Source organism: Scyliorhinus torazame, chromosome 13, assembly GCF_047496885.1.
Source record: "Scyliorhinus torazame isolate Kashiwa2021f chromosome 13, sScyTor2.1, whole genome shotgun sequence".
In the NCBI taxonomy this organism is placed as follows: domain Eukaryota; kingdom Metazoa; phylum Chordata; class Chondrichthyes; order Carcharhiniformes; family Scyliorhinidae; genus Scyliorhinus; species Scyliorhinus torazame.
Window position 1 is genome coordinate 171,516,032 of NC_092719.1, and position 16,667 is coordinate 171,532,698.

Here is a 16,667-nt window from a genome sequence, read left to right on the forward strand (position 1 = left end):
ACACACATGAGCATTAGCCCACACCCCCCACACCTCGCTATGAGGTCACTGAAGGCCCCTTTTGCAGGCCTTCCCATGTCCCTTTTCGGGCCCTCTCCTTTCAGGACCCCAACCCTTCGCCCCCCCCCCCCCCAACCCTTCATTCCCCTCCCGCCCATCCCTCCTTATTGGGCATGGCCTCCTTCAGGCTCTGACCCTTGACAGGGCAGGCGTCTCTCGGCATCTACCAGCTGCATCGCGCCCCTGTTTGGGCACAGCACAGCTGGTAGATCGCGCCCAATGTCTGTTATAAGGCCTATATTCCAGCCATTTGCATTTGAAGATTGCATCAGGATTTGACAGTTGACATAGATTTCCAGTGTGCACATGTAAGCAGCCTCTCACCTTTTGCAGGCAGTTATTTGTTCATCCATTTACATGTCCATCCCTGAAAATTGCATCAGGTTAGGCCTTGATCATCCAAAGGGTGGCTGAGATACTCTCCCGCAATTTGCAACGCAGGTCACCCATTTATAAAGCAAAACCGGACGTGCCAGCAGTTAAAATTTGGCACTTTTTGTTTCCTGTTTTATAATATCACTTTTAACATATTTTTCCCTCTCCACAGAAACTACCTTCCTCTCAGCACCCAGAGGTCTTTGGGATGCATGAAAATGTAGATATCTCAAAGGATCTACAACAAACCAAGATAATGTTTGACTCACTGCTATTAACACAAGGAGGCAGTGGACAGGGCGGCCCATCTGGTTCCAGTGATCATGCACTACATGATATTGCAACAGGCATCCTGAATAAGGTATTAGAATGCCCAAACACCTGCTATTGATATCACTTCATTTTACAAGTGTTCCATGTCAAAGTCCATGGCATTGTCAATAACATCATGCATAGCTATATTCAAAGACTATGGCCGGGATTCTCTAATCCTGTGGCCAAGTTCTGACTCCGGCGCGAAAAGCGCCGTGAGCCACTCCGGCGTCAACGGACCTCCACGTCCGGGTATTCACCCATTCCTAGGGGGTTAGTATGGCGCCGGAGTGGTGTCCGCAGCTCCGGCACCCGAAAGCCAGTGGCCACGCCGGCACGAGTTTGCGCATGCGCGCCACGGCCGCCGTGATCCTGCGCGTGCACATGGTTCCCGTCTCCGCGCCGGCCCCCAGCAATATGGCGGAGCCCTACAGGGGCCCGGAACAGAGGAACATAGGCCGCCCACGGAACTAGCCCGCCCGCCGATCGGTAGCCCCCGATCGCAGGCCAGGCCACCATGGAGGCCCCCCCCTCCCCCGGGGTCGGATCCCCCCACCACCACCACCACCAGGTTGGCCCCTGCAGGCAGAATGCCGAGGTCTGCGCCGGGTAAGACCATACGTAACCTATGCCGGCGGGACTCGGCCGAACTCAGCGGACTCGAGGCCCGGAGAATTGCCGGAGGGGGCTGCTTTCAACGGCCCCCTACCGGCGCGGTGGCAATCCCGCGGGCGCCCGAGAATCGGCGGCGGAGAATCGGCAGGGCAGGGTCGGAGCGAGTCATGCGATTCTCGCACCCCCCGCCGATTCTCCGACCCGACGCAGGGTCGGAGAATCCTGGCCCATGTTTCATTCAGGGGATATTCTTTCCACGGGTTTTGACTTGTCCGTTGTTAGTTATCAAACACATTTTGTGACTATTACTCTTCCAGCTGCCTAAAGATTATGATATTGAGCAAGCATTGCTCAAATTCCCAGTAATATATGAAGAAAGCATGAACACAGTATTAGTGCAAGAGATGGAGCGGTTTAACAAGTAAGTAGAGACTCTTTACCTCATATCAGACATTTACAATAAAGTTTATTCTAATACAAATTTTGTGAGGGCCACGAAGAATCCAGCATGAGTTGAAGGATAGAAAGAAATAACATTTATTTACAATAACATATTGTAGCGCACAATGACTTACGAGAGATGAATAGAGATGAAGTCGATGAGGCTTTATTAAGCGTGACTTGTTCCCCGCAGTTCAGCAACAGACTGGAGCTGCGGGGAGAACTCCTGGTTCTTATACTCCGCCTTCAGGGCGGAGCTAGAGATCAACAGCCAACCAGGACCCGGGATCTGTCAGCCAATGGCATCACGGCTTCACAGTCCCACATGACCCCTAATGCATACTACCACACATATATAGCTCACTCTCCTCTAGCTGGTTCCAAACTGGGCAGCTTTATTTCTGCAGGGAATCTGCTAATGATTTCTCCGCCCCCCTCATTGGGGAAGCTCATACTCCCAAAGGATTGTGGGATTGCCATTAGTCCCAAGCCAGTGGTAAGCAGGCAGGTTATAACAACCCTCTCCCCCCAAAGGCCAAGGAATCTGCCGAAGACGCTGGCGAAGGAAGGCGTCGGACTCGTTTTGCCGCAGGCCGGACGCCATTTGAACGAGGCGCTGGATCGGGTGGCGTGTTACGAGACGGAGAACGGCGCTTCCGTGATGAACGGCGTAATAGTTGTACATCCACGGCCCATGGGCCCGAGGATTCCCCCTCTGAGGCGTCCTGTGACTCCATCTCGGAGTCAGAGTCTGCTGCCTCCGTCATCTCGGCGTCTCTATCTCCACGCGGTTCTGCAACGACCTGCGCAGGCTTTGAGTGCGGCACCAGAGAAAGATTGTGAGGAATACTTTCCACTGTCTCTGGTCTCTGTGGCTGTAGAAATGAGCTCCGGGGGCAGGAAATCTTTGGAAGGGATGGTCTTCTGGACCGAACGTGGTCTACATGCCTGCGCTGGAGATGACCTTGGGTTTGCACCTGGTAAGAGATGGGGTGCGTTTTGCGAAAGATTACGCCAGGAACCCACTGGGCACCACCAGCAAAATTCCAAACGAACACTGGGTCACCGGGCGCAAACTGCCGAATCGGCCGATGCCGAGAAAATCCCTGCCCCTGCCGTGCTTGTGTGCGCCGTACTTTTGTGCCAATGTCCGGGAAAACCATGGTAAGGCGGGTGCAAAGTCTCCGGCCCATTAGGAGTTCCCCGGGAGCTACCCCAGTCACCGCATGTGGGGTGGTCCTATATGAAAACAGACAACGAGCCAGTCTCGTGTCCATCAACCCGGAAGACTGCTTCTTTAGGCCTCATTTGAATGTCTGCACGGCGCGCTCCGCCAACCCATTTGAAGCCGGGTGGTATGGGGCGGTGCGGATATGGCGTATGCCGTTCATCTTCCTGAACCTCGCAAACTCCTCACTTGTGAACGGAGTGCCGTTGTCCGTGACCAGCACCTCGGGGAGGCCATGCTTACTGAAATACAAACGCAACTTCTCGATTGTTGTGCAGGACGTTGTGCCTCCCATCCTATGCACCTCTAACCATTTAGACTGGGCATCGATTAATAGAAGGAACATGGATCCTTGAAAAGGGCCGCTGAAATCCGCATGCAAGCTCGCCCAAGGCGGCCCTGGCCATTCCCTGTGATGTAGGGGCGCAGCCGGCGGAAGCTTCTGATGCTCCTGGCAAATAGAGCAGTTTTGGGCCACCTTCTCAATGTCGGTGAAGAGGCCTGGCCACCAGACATAACTCCGGGCCAACATTTTCATTTTGGTCACACCCGGTTGCCCATTGTGCAAGTCTCTTAGTATCAGCTCCTGTCCTTTTTCCGGGACAATCACACGCGTCCCCCACAAGAGGATGCCGTCTTCCACGCTAAATTCTGACAGCTTGGAGGAAAAGGCCCGCAACTCGCCTGGGAGCTGTCTATGCTGCCCACCATACAGGACTATGTGCCGAACCTTTGACAGGACTGGCTCCGTCTGGGTCCACTCACGGATCTGTGATGCCGTGACAGGCAAGGTGTCCATAAAATTTAGGGTTGCAACCACCTCACCGGTCGTGGGGGTCGACATGGGGCCGGTCGATAAAGGCAATCGGCTCAGTGTGTCAGCATTCGCTATCTGGGTTCCTGGTTTGTGCTCCAGAAAATACTCGTAGGCAGCGAGCAACAAAGCCCAGCGCTGGATCCGTGCGGAAGCAATGGGCGGTATTGGCTTATCCTCTCGGAACGGTCCCAGCAGAGGCTTATGATCAGTCACGATAGTGAAGTGGCGGCCATACATGTACTGGTGGAAGCGTTTCACCGCAAAGACCACCGCCAGGCCCTCCCTCTCGATCTGCGCGTACTTCTTTTCCGCTGCAGTCAATGTGCGGGAGGCGAAAGCTATCGGCCGCTCGGCCTGTTCTCCATCTTGTGGGACAGGACGGCCCCAATACCATACGGGGATGTATCACATGTGACGAGCAAAGGCTTTCCAGGATCATAGTGGGTTAGTAACCAGACGACAATAATTGTTGTTTTACCCGCCGGAAAGCGGTTTCTTGCAACTGACCCCAAATCCAGGTGTGAATCTTCTTTAGCAGAAGGGGCAACGGGGCCAGCGTAGTTGCCAGATTGGGCAGGAACTTCCCGTAATAGTTTACGAAGCCGAGAAAAGAACAAAGATGTGAAGTGTCAGTCGAGGCGGGGGCCTGTTGAATTGCGCGCACCTTCTCTGCGACAGGGTGCAAACTTTCGCGGTCCACCCGATAACCCAGGTAGACTATTTCCTTCGCCTGAAAGACGCACTTTGTGCGACATAAACGGACTCCAGCCTCCGAAAGCGTCTCGGGACAGCCTCCAAATTTTCCAAATGTTCCTGCTCTGACGTCCCTGTAATCAAACCGTTGGCCAAGTAGACAGCGACACGCGGTAAACCTCTCAAATTGCCCTCCATGACGCGTTGAAAAATAGCGCAGGCAGAGGATACCCTAAAGGGCAACCAGGTATATTCATACAGGCCCCGGTGTGTATTAATTGTTACATATGGCCGGGAGGCAGGATCCAGTTCCAACTGTAGGTAGGCGTGACTCATATCTAATTTCGTGAACGAGAGTCCGCCTGCAAACTTTGCGTAGAGATCTTCTATGCGAGGCATTGGATATCGGTCGGGCCGGGAAGCCATATTCACCTTAAGTTTATAGTCGCCGAACAAGCGAATTGTGGCATCTGGCTTCATTTCAGGTACAATTGGTGCTGCCCAGCCAGCGAAACGGACGGACCTGATAATACCCAAAGTCTCCAAACGAGTGAGCTCCCCTTCTACCTTCTCGAGCAAGGCGTAAGGCACCGGGCGCGCCCGGAAATAGCACAGCGTGGCTCCTGGTTCGACTTGGATACGGGTTACGGCCCCTTTTATTTTCCCCAAACAGGGCTGGAATACATCTGGGTACCGTCCTAGCACCTCAGTCAACCCTCCAGAAACTGTTTGGAGGATGTGCTGCCACTGCAGCCGCAAATGGCGCAACCAGTCCCGACCCAACAGGCTGGGCCCGTCGCCGCGCACCACGATAAGTGGGAAAGGCCCCTCCTGGTGTCCATAAACAACAGGGGTCACCGTAGTTCCTGCGATGTCCAATGGTTCTCCCGTGTAGGTGGCCAACCTGGCCTGTGAGTCGGTTAATGTAAGGGTCTGTATACCCTGCTTGATGTGGTCGAATGTCTTCTGGGCGATCATGGAGACCGCTGCGCTAGTGTCCAACTCCATCTCAAGCGGGTGACCATTGACCCATACTGTCACTTTAATGGGGACCACACGGGGAGCTGCCACACAATGCAGCTGCAGACTCCACGTCCTCGGGAGTAGTCGGCGCAGGTTCATCCAAATGGAAGGTACGACCCCTGGGCTGGCCCCAGTTTCTGTCGGAACGACGGCGCCTCTGGCGCCCCCAGGACCGGCGTCGGAGTCGGCGCCCACAAGTCTGACACGGACATGGCTCCTCATCCATTGGTTCTGGAGAAGGCTCCCTTCAGGGAGGAATGTCCGACGACCACTGGCGTCGATCCAAACGTCGCCTCGCCCAAGGTACCGCAGGGGTGCAGGGGTACGATTTCGGACGGAAGGGGTTGTGCCCCAAGGCAAGCACCTCCATTCCCTGTAGCTCCTGCACTCCCCGTTCTGCGCTCTCTCGGGACAATACTATTTGAATGGCCTGTTGAAAAGTCAATGTTGGCTCAGCTAACAACTTTCTCTGGGTGGCCGCATTGTTAATACCGCAAACCAAACGGTTGCGTAACATTTCTGACAAGGTCTCACCATAGTCACAGTACTCTGCAATCCTGTGTCGTCTGGATAGAAACTCGGCAAGGGATTCTCCTGGGGTCCTCTCAGCAGTATTAAACCAGTAACGCTGGACTATCGTGGACGGGGCTGGGTTAAAATGTTGCCCCACTAAGTTCACAAGTTCATCAAACGTTTTGGTGTCCGGCGCAGCTGGGTACATAAGGCTCCTAATCACCCCAAACGTATGCGGGCCGCAGGCGGTGAGCAATATGACCACCTGGCGCTCGTTTTCGGTGATGTTGTTTGCCCGGAAATCGTAATGCATGCGTTGTGCGTACTGGTTCCAGCTTTCCAGCGCAGCGTCAAAAATATCCAAACATCCATACAGAGGCATGGTGTAATAGAAATCAACTTCCAACCTGTATCCAACAAAAATCCAGGGAGGTGGCTTCAGCTATTCACTTTAACCCTCGTCGCCAGTTTTGAGGGCCACGAAGAATCCAGCACGAGTTGAAGGATAGAAAGAAATAACATTTATTTACAATAACATATATACACAACTGCAGCAACAACTCCCTTGCTGCTCACTCTCCTCTAGCCGGTTCCAAACTGGCCAGCTTTATTTATGCAGGGAATCTGCTAATGATTTCTCCGCCCCCCCTCATTGGGGAAGCTCATACTCCCAAAGGATTGTGGGATTGCCATTAGTCCCCAGCCAGTGGTAAGCAGGCAGGTTATAACAACAAAGACCCAACGGAATGCGGATTGTACAGACCCATTTCGCTGTTAAATGTAGATGCAAAAATACTCGCAACGGTTCTGGCCAAGAGGCTGGAGAATTGCGTATCAGAGGTGGTTGCAGAGGACCAGACGGGCTTTGTCAAGGGTAGGCAGCTTACTGCGAATATCAGGCAGCTGATTAATATAGTAAAGACCCTCCCCCGGGGGAGAGAACACCAGAGGTGATCTTTCCCCCTGGATGCAGAAAAGGCTTTTGACAGGATTGAATGAAAGTACCTCCTCAAGGTACTGAGGCGGTTTGGGCTAAGAGCAGAATTCACCTCCTGGGCCATAATGCTATGCCTGGGTGGATCCCCAGGTGGTACATCAGGACTGGAGGCAGCCTGCTGTAATTCCCGCCCTGGGTTCCCGTTGGCGGCCATCATCAAGGGCAACCGGGCCTGGATGGGCCCGGCTGCTGCTTGCGTGTCCCAGGTGGTGAGGTGCTGCTGTGTTGTGCCCATTGCCCACCAGATGCACCAGGGACAGGGTGAAGGAGTTCAAGGTGCTGCAGTGTTCCAGCACCACCCCTGTGGGAGTCATCGGCACAGCCCCATCATGTTCTCCTCCCTCAGGGTGCCCGATAGCTCCCGGCTACTCCATGGGATGGGGGTGCAAGCAGAGCTATCCCCTGAGGCTCTCCCGTCACCTGGAGGCCCGCTGTCGTCTCAACCCGGTTGCATCCCGCAGCCATGGAGCATAGGGAGTGGACCACCTCCATCTGGGACTGCACCACATCACGCTCCAATAGTGCCACCACCTTCTGGGTCTGTATCACATCAGCCAGTGTCTGCGCCATCTCCCTCTGGGACTGAGCCACCTCCCTCTGTATCTTGCCACGTCAGCCAGTGCCTGGGCAATACCACCAACGCTCTCAGCCATGGCCCACTGTGACTGAGCCATGCTCAGAAATGGCGCCGCAATTTCCAGGTGGCTCTGGCACAGGCAGCCCTGTCCTGGGCCTCGGTCAGCGCCTGCACAGTTTTCTCTAGGCCTTGGACATGTTGATCCATAGCCAAAATTATGGGCAGCACGGTAGCACAGTGGTTAGCACAGTTGCTTCACAGCTCCAGGGTCCCAGGTTCGATTCCCGGCTTGGGTCACTGTCTGTGAGGAGTTTGCACGTTCTCCCCGTGTATGCGTGGGTTTCCTCTGGGTGCTCCGGTTTCCTCCCACAGTCCAAAGATGTGCTGTTAGGTGGATTGGCCGTGATAAATTGCCCTTAGTGCCCAAATAGGTTAGGTGGGGTTACTGGATTTATGGGGATAGTGTGGGCTTGAGTGGGATGCTCTTTCCAAGGGCCGGTGCAGACTCGATGGGCCAAATGGCCTCCTTCTGCACCGTAAATTCTATGATTCTAAAACCCTCAACCCCAGGGCCTCCACCTTGGATGCTTCCCATGTGATGGTGGCAAGCATGGTCAGCGCCACCTCCTGCTCTTGCATTCAGTTGGACTCCTCCATCTGCGCCTGCAAGATGCTTGCCGACAACCCTCATGCATTCCCTGGCTCTGCGATTGCATCTCCACTAAAGATGGGACTGTCCATTCCAGACGCCCAAAACCCAACTGGACGGCAACTAGTCCCTGGGAACGGCCCGCCCTCCAACTGTACGCCCCGTCGGAAGTTCCTACCTCCACCTGATGTAGTGGAGCAGCTGTGTGGTGCACACCATATAATGTCCCAGGAGCCTCTTCACTAAATTGCCCAACCGAGGTGAGTGTCTCTGGGATGGCGGAGAGTGTTGGAGACAGCTGAGACAGGAAATCAGTGTCAACATCGGAATTAAGCTCCGGGGTGTCTAATGTTTCAGGCAGATGAGACAACGCCGTGTCAGTATTGTCATCGCTTCGCGGCACACGGGGGGATTCTGGTTGTGGTACCGGCTGTGTCTGAGGGCGGGAGACACCAGATGGACCCACCACAAGGCGCATGACTAGACCGCCAGCTGTGGGGGGTGTGGGGTTGAGGGTGGTGTGTGGGTCAGGGTAGTGTGAGTGTGGTGAGGGTGGGGTGGGGGTGGTGTTGTGGAGGGGGTCGTTGACACATGTGGTACGGTGAACCGCAACTAAGTGGGGTCTCACTTCCTCGCCCGCGGCTGATCTCCACCCCAGCGACTTCCCTTTCTTCAGGCCCACCGACCACGTCCATGGCCCGCTGCTTTGCTGTGGTGAGGGGCCACCAGTCTGGCAAAGAGAAAATGCTGGAAAATCTCAGCAGGTCTGGCAGCATCAGGAGAGAAAAGAGCTAATGCTTCGAGTCCAGATGACCTTTGGTCAAAGCCACCAGTCTGGCATTCCCTTTCCAGTTTTCTCCCGCTCCCAGCGTCTATGGGCGACCTTCTCCTGGGGTGGGGGTCAACAGAAAATGCACAGTGTTAGACAGTCCACCACATGCAGGCCAGGGTATAATCCAATTCAGAATTGAGTTTGATTGATTTTTGTTAGGCATGATTATAAGGGCTACAGAGCAATCTGTGTAGATGGAGCTGGAATACAGATTGGCTGTGGTCTAATTGAATGTTGGAACAAATGTGAGGGCTGCATAGCTTCCTCCTGGTCCTATAATCTTCATTAACTAACATTTTAACAAACTTTTCTGTGTGTTTTTATGGTATATTTCATATAAAAATATAAAAACTAAATTGGTACCACCTTTCTTACAATTCTTAAAATCGTTTGTATCTTTCTTCATTTCAGTTTAATCAGAACAATACGGTTCACCCTTCAGAGTTTGCAGAAAGCAATTAAAGGTCTAGTCGTGATGGATTCAAAGCTGGAAGCACTAGCAGGAAGTTTGCTTATTGGAAAACTGCCCGATCAGTGGGCTCATCGTTCTTATCCCAGCCTCAAGCCATTGGGAAGCTATGTCAATGATTTTTTAACCCGGCTAGAATTCCTGCAGGTACAAACCATGTAGCTTATCACAATCTCAAAATAGCTGTCAGCCAAAACCTTATGGATTAGTAAATGGGAATGTCTACCACCAGATCTTAGTATGAATAGTGTAATGTCGCACAAAGCAAAGAGCTTTTTCAATCCAATCTCCCTGATTATGACTTGTGCAGCTTCTGCAGCTAATAACTGACTAAAATATTTCCATTGGTGCAATGCCATTGAGGACATGGATCAATTTTCTTATGTTATTGCATATATTCAACCATAAATATTAGATATAATAAATTATGTCTGTTTTCATTTCACTATTACATGAATCTCCTCCAGTGTGCGTAATCTCATTATTTTCTTTATTGTCTTTATGCCATGCATTCTTTGCTAATATTGCTGCTCCTCGGATTGTATTATCCATTATTTTTTTTGTATTTCATGTTTATGACACTTATATAGAGTTCTGTGTACAGGATAAGTCCCTCAATTTCCAACCAAAAATGATATACAAATAGTGTACAATGGGGATCAATATTCTGGACACTTGGGGGTGCGATTCTCCCACAAAATTTCTAAATTCATTTGTGGCGGGCTTTTCAGGGAGTTTCCAACCGGCCCTGCCGGCGGGTTCCCCACTGCTATTCAATGACACTTAGTCACTTTTCTGGGCCCTGGGGAGTTTCTCGCCGGTTTAGCCCACACTTAAGAGTTTTTTTCAGCACTGGGGAGCTGAACTCTGTGATCGGGCTGCCATTTTGAAAGGGTGCCCCGATCTCTAAGTGAGCTTGTGGGTCTACCACACACCCCACCCATGGGCACTACCCCACAGCCCCCAAGTGAGGGCACAGCACTTCGTGTGTGTGTCCCCCCCCCCCCCCCCACTGAGTCCCTTTACAGCACTCCCACCCTTCCAGGACCCTCACCCATCACCGGCCAATCTCCCGGACTTAGGTGCCCCTACTTACCCTCCCTGCACACCCCCACCCTTCAAACCAATCCTCCACCCTCCTTTCATGGGCATGGCCCCCCTCAGGACCTGACCACACATGTAGTGGCACCCTGGCACCTAGATAGTGCCAAGGCACCAGTTGGGCAGTGCCAAGGTGCCCACATTCCAGGGGGAGAGCCTTGAGCCACCCTGCGCTGACCCTAACCATCCAGGGGCCTCCCATGGCCCGGGAGATACCCTGGCTGCCGTTCCACCTGGTCCATGTTCTTGTGGACCAACACTGATCGACGCCCGGCAGCAGCCTCTCTGGGGAGGCCGGAGAATCAAGGGAGGCTGGTAGATATCAGGTAGGGAGGTCTTAATTAGGTTTAAGACCTACTTCGCAAGTGTCATTTGGTCCGTGTTCCGAATCCAATGCCTTGCGGGACTTGGGTGAATCCCGCAGCGTGCTGAGGCTGCCGCGAAGAGGGCTCTCCCGGGATTCTCCGTCCATGTAGTGCTCTCACTTGAGCGCAAAGAGGCCAGAGAATCGCGCCCTTGGCGCCATGACTGTCTACAATGCTAATCAAGAAAACCAATAATGATTGCCTGCTCAAACGTAGAGCTATCCTCTGCAGTGGCAACAAAATTGCTTTCTGTGACATTACCTTTAACATCAAGAAAACAGATAATGAGTAGGTCCCCATCCACTTCCCTTCGATAAACACCTCACCCAGTACCGGTTCCCTCCCCCCACTTTTCACACCTCCTAGGCCCATCAAAACCTGTTCGACTAGGCTCCAATGGCCTCAGCCCATCCCCCCACCACACTCCCGTTCACTAGCCAGCTTGAGCTTGCTAGTGTGGAGGCCTCTGCCCAGGTCCCACTCCCCTCCAAATCCCTCTCCCCACCCCGTCCCAGGAAAACAAGGGAATCCCCTTCAAACAAACAAACCCAGTGCAAATACACAAACCCCAGAAAACCGTCATTGCAAAAAATCCCAACCCCTACCTGATCCAAATAGGCAACTTCAACCCAACATGAAATAAAAAATACAACTATATATAATCTTCCATCCCCCCTACCCTCTGTCCAAGACCAATCCTCAGTCCCATTTCTCACTTCTGCCCCAGTCCTTCTGCCTTCACAAACGTCTCTGCCGCTTCCACTACGCCAAATCGCACACCACAGTTATAAAGTGCCGTTTTCACTCGGCCGAAGGCCGCCCACCTCCTCGCCAACTCCACGGTTATATCCTGGTATATACGTATGCCAGCTCCAACCCGCTGCATCTCACAATTCGGCTTTGCCTAACTCAGGACCTTCTGCTTCACATGGTACCTATGGAAACAAATAATCATCGGTCTTGGCGGCTCATTCACCTTTGGTTTGGGCCTCAATGACCGATGAACCCAATCCAGTTCGTACTGGGAGGGTTCTTCCCCCTCCCCCAACAGCTCCGCCAACATCTGGGCAAAGTACTCAGTCGGCCTCGGGCCCTCCACCCCCATCGGGCAGGCCCACGATCCTCAGATTTTACTACCTACATCTGTTTTCCAGAGCTTTGTTGCCCTCCACCACTCTTTGCAACTCCTCACCCATCGAGGCGAGCTGTTCGCTGTGTTGCAACAAGGCCTCCTCCACTCCCTTCAGTTCCTCACCCTGCACCTGCACCTGAGCCGATGACCTCCTTGACAGTGCTGCCTTCACCAGGGCAATCGCCTCCTCCACCAGTACCTTCAATGCCGCCATGATCTCCTTCCTCATCACCCCTATGTGCTTTGCAAACTGTTTTTCGAATTCCAAAGCCATCACCTCGGTCATTTGTTCTGCCGTGAGCAGTGTGGCCCCACCCAGCGACCCAGCCTCTGCCATCTTTCCAGTTGCCAAGCTGATCCTGTCACTCGACGGCGAACCTTCATTCACCCCCTTCCTCACGCCGGCTTTCTTTTGGTTTTTGGACATTCTCCTCCTTCATTATGTCTTCCCGCACTTATTTCATGAAACATTGCCCCTGGGACCGGGCATTAAATTCTAAAAACATCAATCTCGAGCAGGGGCCACACAACATGCGTCTTCCTCCTACATGCCGACACCGGAAGTCCCCCACTGAGGTTTCTACTCCCTCCCGCTTTCCACTCCACTCCTCAGCACATGCTATGCCTGAAACCTAACTGCTCAACAGCCAACCAACTGCTCAGTCTGACTGCCTATGGCCAAAAAAGGAGGCAAAATGTGATAATAAGGTTCTGCCACTAAATTTTCAGGAGCTGAAGGAAATCCATTCTTCCAGTTTTCCCAATCTCAAACTGCATTGCTCCACCTCCCCATCACATCTTCAAGGTAATAGCTAGTCATTTGTCTCCAATTGACTTGAATTAGAAACTCTACATGAATTCTAGCATCAGTGATGGAGGGATTCACCAAACTATCTGATTCCCCAAACCCTGAATCTCATTTTTGAACTATAAATCCTCAGCAGATTTTCTCTTCATAAATGCTGACCTAATTAAATGTTTTATACTTGACAGAACTGGTTTGATAATGGAAAGCCCAATGTCTTCTGGGTGTCTGGGTTCTTCTTTACCCAAGCGTTCCTGACTGGAGTCATGCAGAACTATGCCAGAAAGTACACAATCCCTATTGACCTGCTGGGATTTGAGTATGAGGTAATTCCTCTCTTTGTGTTTGTCCTTTTATTCTCTCTCTCTTTTATTTTCATTGCCTTTCTTATGAATAAAGAATGAAGCCAGTAATTTGGAATTTCCTCATAGCATTGAAATCAGATTTTGTCAAAATATTTTATCTCCAACAGAAGGAACAGCAAATGTAGGTATATGATAGCAATCCAGTAACACCTTGTCACTTATTGCGGTTAGTCCAAGTAATGGATATCCCATAACCTCTTCCTCGGAATTAGTTAATCACATCCTTTTGTGCTGGTTGTGACATTATTGAAGTTTTACTTGATAGTTGAAATTTTAACTTTGTTTTTGGTTAAAAACAGGAATTGAAGAGTGTTGTATTTCTTTAGGTCCTGTCCACAGACACAGTCTCGAAATCGCCACCAGATGGAGCTTACATTCATGGAATGTACCTGGATGGTTGCCGATGGGATCGAGAGAGGTATGCAGGACAGCCATCACATTTCTCGGTCTTGAATATGCAAGATTTCCTATGAAATTATTTTAATACTGTGTTGTTGTAATTGTTTGGCACTGTGTGAAATATTTATTGCAAACTTATGATTTTGTTTCTATTATTTCCCCTCGACTCCCAGAGGGTTACTGGGTGAACAGCTTCCAAAAATGCTCTTTGATTTAATGCCAGTTATCTGGATAAAACCAAGTGAGTAAATCTACATTGACTTTTCTTGAGAAATTTACCTTTTATCTGCTTCTATTGATAAATCATGAATAGAATGATAATATTTTGATCGGATTCACAATTAATTCAGTGAAGGTACAGAGGAAAGTCTTTGGCAAGTTTGTATGCTGGTATCTCATGATGTCATTTCAGGGCCATTTTCTAATTAATTTATCAAAACGATTAATTTCCTGTTATGGTATTAATTTAGTCATTCTAATATAATAAAACATAAATTTGTCTTTCCCCCTCAGCAGACTGTTACGACTAGCAATTCTGACCCATGCCCCTTCTACTGCTGCTCTCCGCCTGTTTTCCTCTCCTTTCTTGCTCCAGCTGATTCCAACCTCTGCTTCCCCTCAGCTCTTGTCATCGGTGACAGTGGCCTTTATTCCATCTTCAATGGTTGAGCATAGCATAAAATTATCCATCGCCAATTCTAAAGTGGCCTCAGAGAGGCACAACCCCTGAGAATATGCAGCTGCTCATTGGTCAGTTTTAGCTCCAGCCGCTGTCTTGATGATGTTTCACAATCCGGAATTAGACCCAACTTCAAGCATATAGCAGACTTGCATTTTATGTCTGATGTAATCCGCGAACAAACCTTTATTATGATCCGTTCTTAGGCGACTACTTCATTTATTGCCCTGAAAAGATTATGGTGGGTCGTCTTTTTGAACTGCTGCTATTCTTTGTTGTGCTTTGGATACAGCTGACTTACTAGGGCACTTCAGGCACACATTGGGGACTGGAATCAGTTATAGACCAGACAAGATAAAGACAGCAGGTTTTATTCCCTGAAGAACACTTTTGAACTACATTGTCACTTTTATTGTTTCCAGATTTGGTAAGATTTGAACTTGTGCTCTCCGGTTTAGGCTGTGGGATTACTAGTCCAGAAAAATAAAAACAATACACTATTGGACCATGTTTAAAACTCTCATCTGGACCCCAGTAAGAAATTTACACTCATGCATCCAGTTTCTGTTTGCCCACTGTGAACGTGGCTTTCCATAAGGATGCACTTTTCTGTAGCAGACAATTAGGAAGCAAATTGAGAGCCAAGGCTTGGTGATGCCTTGTGTACACTGGTATGCTGCCTTTTTCAGATACCAAATGGAGGGCAGGAACTTCTGACAAGATTTTAAAAATTCAAATGGGGAACATCCTGTGGGCTGGTCAGCATGTGTCTTTGTCAAATAAAACCCAAAGTTGAAATGAAATGAAAATGAAATGAAATGAAAATCACTTATTGTCACAAGTAGGCTTCAAATGAAGTTACTGTGAAAAGCCCCTAGTCACCACATTCCGGCGCCTGTTTGGGGAGGCTGGTACGGGAATTGAACCGTGCTGCTGGCCTGCCTTGGTCTGCTTTAAAAGCCAGTTATTTAGCCCTGTGCTTAACCAGCAGGTTGGGACGAGGTAAATTAAAAAGGTTAAATAATAAGGAATCATGTTTTAAACACTATGAATGTAGGACATTGCATGTAGATTAAATTGATCTTTTATTTTACTCCAGATAAAAGAACACTCTTCAAGACTACAACTGACTATTTCTGCCCAGTCTACAAAACTAGTGAGCGCAAAGGAGTCCTTTCTACCACAGGGCACTCAACCAACTTTGTTATTGCTCTGCTTCTGCCAACAGACAAACCAGTTCAACACTGGGTCAAGCGTGGTGTTGCACTACTATGTCAACTGGATGACTAGCATCACGGACTTTTAAATCATCTAAATGTTGCACTCAACAAGAACTCTGATTTCATTTTGACCATGGCACATGTCATCCATACAAGAGCACTTTATAGCAACATATCTCATTTTCTTTTCAAATCTTTTATAGTTCCACCTTTTACCTATTATTATGCAGGGAAATACTATACTTCTTAGTTTGAATGAAGATCATTCTGTGTAAGTTCTGGCCTTCCTTAAATAATATGTAGGAGGAAATAAAATTGAAATTGCAAAATACAATGAGACCTCTTTGGATATAATCACGTAAGCAGGTGTAAATATCTGCTTCACATAACTATCTGCAACAGCCTTATTGGGACATTTTCAGTTTCCCCACTCTTTTCTCCAAAAATTAAGCGCCAGTGCTATCATTGTTTATTTACACATTCTGGGATAATATGAAAGAAACAATGGGCTGAATTTTACTAGGCAGTTTGAAACATGTTTGGAGGCGGAGGAGCCATAAAATCTGAATGAAACATGTTGAACCGGAAGTCCAACACCTTGACCTCATTTTTGAATTTTATTGACAGCAGCCAGCATATGGAGTGGTGGATATCGCATATCAACATGGCAGGAGAGCATTTATGGATTTAAAAGGCCAATTAACGGAAATTTTGCAAGCGTTTCTAATTTTATGATGAGGTTGCAAGGAAGCGGGAGCTCGATGTGGGCTCTCAGCCAGCCATGAAAGAGCCAAAATGGAAGAGGTGGCGGAAACGTATAATCACTGCGCAGGCTTGCTGCTAGATCAGAAGAATTGATTCAGGGAAAGATGGAATAGAGGGCCTTGGACTAGGAGAGAGGGCACCTGCCTAGGGTCTCATCCACCCAAGCTTGAGGGCCCCCTGATATGAGAAGCAGCAGCTAAAGGGAGCAAGGTCCAGGCACTAGCAGTAAAACATC

The 16,667-nt window shown here is 50.0% G+C and overlaps 1 protein-coding gene across 1 annotated transcript in view; it reads left to right on the plus strand.

The window, feature by feature from the left end:
- Positions 1 to 16,001, plus strand: part of dnah12 (dynein, axonemal, heavy chain 12) — a 475,562-nt gene extending 459,561 nt beyond the window's left edge. Inside the window, exons 68-74 of the mRNA XM_072472436.1 lie at positions 608 to 796; positions 1,680 to 1,783; positions 9,544 to 9,748; positions 13,193 to 13,330; positions 13,696 to 13,787; positions 13,942 to 14,009; positions 15,547 to 16,001. Of these exons, the coding sequence (XP_072328537.1) occupies positions 608 to 796; positions 1,680 to 1,783; positions 9,544 to 9,748; positions 13,193 to 13,330; positions 13,696 to 13,787; positions 13,942 to 14,009; positions 15,547 to 15,737 (987 nt within the window). The 3' untranslated portion in view covers positions 15,738 to 16,001. The remainder of the gene's footprint in view (positions 1 to 607; positions 797 to 1,679; positions 1,784 to 9,543; positions 9,749 to 13,192; positions 13,331 to 13,695; positions 13,788 to 13,941; positions 14,010 to 15,546) is intronic.
- The last annotated feature ends 666 nt before the right edge of the window (positions 16,002 to 16,667 follow it).